This window comes from Sinocyclocheilus anshuiensis, unplaced genomic scaffold (assembly GCF_001515605.1).
Source record: "Sinocyclocheilus anshuiensis isolate Anshui unplaced genomic scaffold, SAMN03320099.WGS_v1.1 scaffold1975, whole genome shotgun sequence".
Lineage (NCBI taxonomy): Eukaryota > Metazoa > Chordata > Actinopteri > Cypriniformes > Cyprinidae > Sinocyclocheilus > Sinocyclocheilus anshuiensis.
In genome coordinates, this window is record NW_015549690.1 from 31,004 (window position 1) to 34,559 (window position 3,556).

General features: G+C 41.0%; 1 protein-coding gene across 1 annotated transcript; it reads right to left on the reverse strand.

The window, feature by feature from the left end:
* Positions 1-462: 462 nt before the first annotated feature.
* Positions 463-2,722, reverse strand: LOC107660466 (zinc finger protein 648-like; the record flags this gene model as incomplete). Its single annotated transcript, XM_016449771.1, has 2 exons — positions 463-513; positions 1,215-2,722. A coding segment is annotated over one exon (1,476 nt), but the record flags the coding sequence as incomplete, so codon positions are not given.
* Between the last annotated feature and the right edge of the window lie 834 nt (positions 2,723-3,556).

Below are 3,556 nucleotides of genomic sequence, written 5' to 3' on the forward strand. Positions count from 1 at the left end.
CATTTTTGACCGGGAACACCACAAGTGTGACTTTGTGCCATTTTGTACAAAATAAAAGCCTTTCAAAACAAACTTCCTGATTAATCATTAAAGCACACTAGTATGATAATCAGTGCAAATTCTCATCAGTTTGTATTTGATATTGTGAAAATTATTCATAAATGCTTTTTTCACTCAAAAAAATGAAGTGCCTACTTTCAGATAAATGAGGCCTACGATTAATCAGATGCAAATATAAATACAAAACCAGTCCTAAATGAAAGAAAAGAAGTTGACAAAAAGATTGAATCCAATATTTGGTGATAATATAGCATAATGAGTGATTTATAAGCAATTTTTTGAGGCTGGGTCCTTTTTGCACTGTAACATCACAAGTGTGATAGGGTTTTGATCACAACACAAGGGTTAATCAACTAAAAATATGGAAATATGAGCCAACATCTCTTTTTGCAATGTAGGAGAGTGGAGTTTATCAAGATGTATGCCATCTTCTTTTACCATGAGTGTGCAGATCTGGCAACAGAGGGACAAATGTTAGCAGAAGTGTGGAACTCTGGGGATTAAGTCTTCTGTCCTCAAGAGAGACATACATAGGGAATAACATGATTCCAACAACATTCACTATTCCAACACCCTCCCATGTTTCCAATACCACATTTCACACATGAATCCTGAAAAAATCTGGATTTTATTAATTCTGTCGGAGTTTTAACTGCATAAAAGAAGAGGTAACAGTTCATATTAATTTAATTCACCATATAACATGTACCACCAGCCCAATTTCCGCAACCTCAAAATACAATTACACATTTTCTCCTAATGCATACATTTAGTGCCAAAATATAGTATCACCACATACATATTTTCTAACTTGAAATAGCACTATGCATGCAACACCTCTAAGAGAATTCACAATATTCCTTATCACTTTCTCTGTTTCTCTCACACACAGAATCTACCTTGTTTGGCAAGAGGCCATAAGCTTCGAATAACATTTTACAAATGGGTCACCAGTGTGTTTACAGTGTGTACTTTTACTAGAAATATACACAGTGGTGTATTTGAAGTATTTCAACAGTGGTCCCCACAATTTCCTGCAGTTAACACTAATAAAAATAGGCACAAGTCATTTCAAATGTTTTTTTTTTTATTCTTGCTAAATATAACCATGTTGTTAAGGCTGATAGATAGATAGATAGATAGCCCAGGCTTACTTGCTATCCTCCAGTTACTTCAGTAACAGTACTTAGGTAATGCAAGTCTCAGCATCAGCATGGCTCTGCATGTGTTCTGTAAGCAGGGAATCCTGTGGGAAAGATTTACTGCACTGCCCACATACAAAGATTGTGCCCTCTCCATGCTGCTTCTGATGCCTCTTGAGTGCCGCAAGGTAGCTGAATGACATATCGCAGCCTTGGCAGTGATAGGAGCACACAGCTGTGTGAATACGCTGGTGTCGCACTAGCCGGGACGCCATGGCGAATGCCACTCCACACTCTGAGCACTTGTGTGGCCGCACTCCACTGTGAACTGTGAGATGTTCAGCGAGGTTGGAGGACTTGGTGAAAGCTTTGGAGCAAACGGAGCAGGTGTAGGGACGCACGCTGCTGTGGATTTTCCTGTGCTCTGTCATGCGACTGGCCAGGGCAAATGCTTTCCCGCACTCCGGGCAAACAAAGGGCCTCTCACCCAAATGCTTGCGCTCGTGACGGAGAAGAGATAGGGGTTTGTTGAAGGTTTGGCCACACTGCTTGCAGAGGAACGGCTTGTTGTTGGTGTGCATGTTGCGCTCGTGCTTCCGCAGGTCCGAGGAACGCACAAAGTCCTTGCCACATTCCTCACAGTTGTATGGCTTCTCTCCAGTGTGCGTTCGGATGTGTTTGCGGAAGTCAGAGGACCAAATGTAGCTTTTCTCACAAAATGGGCAATGGTACGGTCTTTCGCCTGTGTGTAGCCGCTTGTGCTGCTGAAGAGTACCTTGGTGCGAGTAGGCCTTCCCACACAGGTCACAAACATGCGGTTTAAGACCTTGGTGAGTATCAATGTGGCTCAAAAGGTTGCTAGACTTTTTGAAAGCCCAGCTGCAGTAGGGGCACTTGTATGGACGGTTTTCCATGTCTCCCTCCATTCCTCGCTTCTTCATGGCCGCAAACACAAATGGACTTTTTAAAACCTGATTCTGGGAAGAGTTCAGGTTACCCTCAACCTCGCATTCATCCCCCACACTCTCCTGCTGATCTTGTGGAATCGCTGCCAGATCATATGGTGTAGTCATTTCCACCCCCTGCTTCACTTTCATGTTGGTGATGCTGGTCGCTTCCAAGTGCTCATGATTCAGTCGGGAATCAGATCCAGGCTCAGGGTCAGATCCAAGCTCAGCCTTCACATCAGTTACATCCACTTCTCTCTCCTTTTCAGAGGATTGTTCAGAATATTTCTCAGGAAGGTGGCATGTAGCTTGACTTCTAGAATTCTCTTGGATTGTTATTTTTTTGTTTTTATTTTCATCACAACTGGCAGAAGCACTGATGTCCTCTTCACTGGGTAGATTAAAGCTCATTTTCATGGTGTCAGTAATGTTACTCTCCACAGGCAGATAATGCCTCTTGCTGATGAGAATCTTTCTAATACTGCGTTTTGATATGTAGACATTATCTGTAAAAGCTGTTGAATTCCACAGGTCATTCATTTTAGCCACTGTAGATGATTTCTTGAGTGGAATTTAGTGCATCACCTTTATTAACAAATTGAAATGTCTGTGTCCACAATCCCTGAAAAAGAAAAAGCATAAGTTAGTTGTCAGATTTATATACAATATCTTGAAAAATACAGTTAATCTGAATTTTACAAACTGTGAAATGTATAGACTAATACTTTACACCTCAAACAACAAAATAAATATAACATCCTGCTGCCCTACATTGAACAAGAGTTTTGGATATAACAAATATCAAGATATCAAGAAGCCAAAATTCACTACAATGCTGGTAACCCTCCTTATATATCGACTGCATTATAGATCAAATGCAATCAATTCTAAAAGAGGCCCTTGTTTATTTTATTTTAGGCTATGAATTAACTCTTGGATTTTTGAGTACTGATGGCATAATGGAGCTATTAAGGTATCCAGCATAAATTATACTAACTGGAAACCATCCAGCAGATCCTCTTGGAAGAGTTACACACTCTTTGAGCCAACAAAGATGTTGTTCTCAGCTGTCATAGTGCATAGTATGTCCTCTCAAGAACCATTAAAACATCTCGCACATGCAAAGCGTCTCTTACCTTGGCAGCACCAAGTCCACCAATGGTGATTTCAAAGAGTGCAGTTAATCCACTTCCTCTTCATGGTGGACGTTTAGATACCATAGGAGGAGCCAGAGCACAGTTAAACTTACTTCACATGGGGGAGTGCAACATCTTTTTAGCGGTGATCAGCACTTTAGAAAAAACATTTGCTGTCGGGAAAGATCAAGTCATTGACACTTTTACCCATGCCAGATGTGAGGTACATGGGATATTTCCCGGGGAACACCACATAAACATGATAATGCAA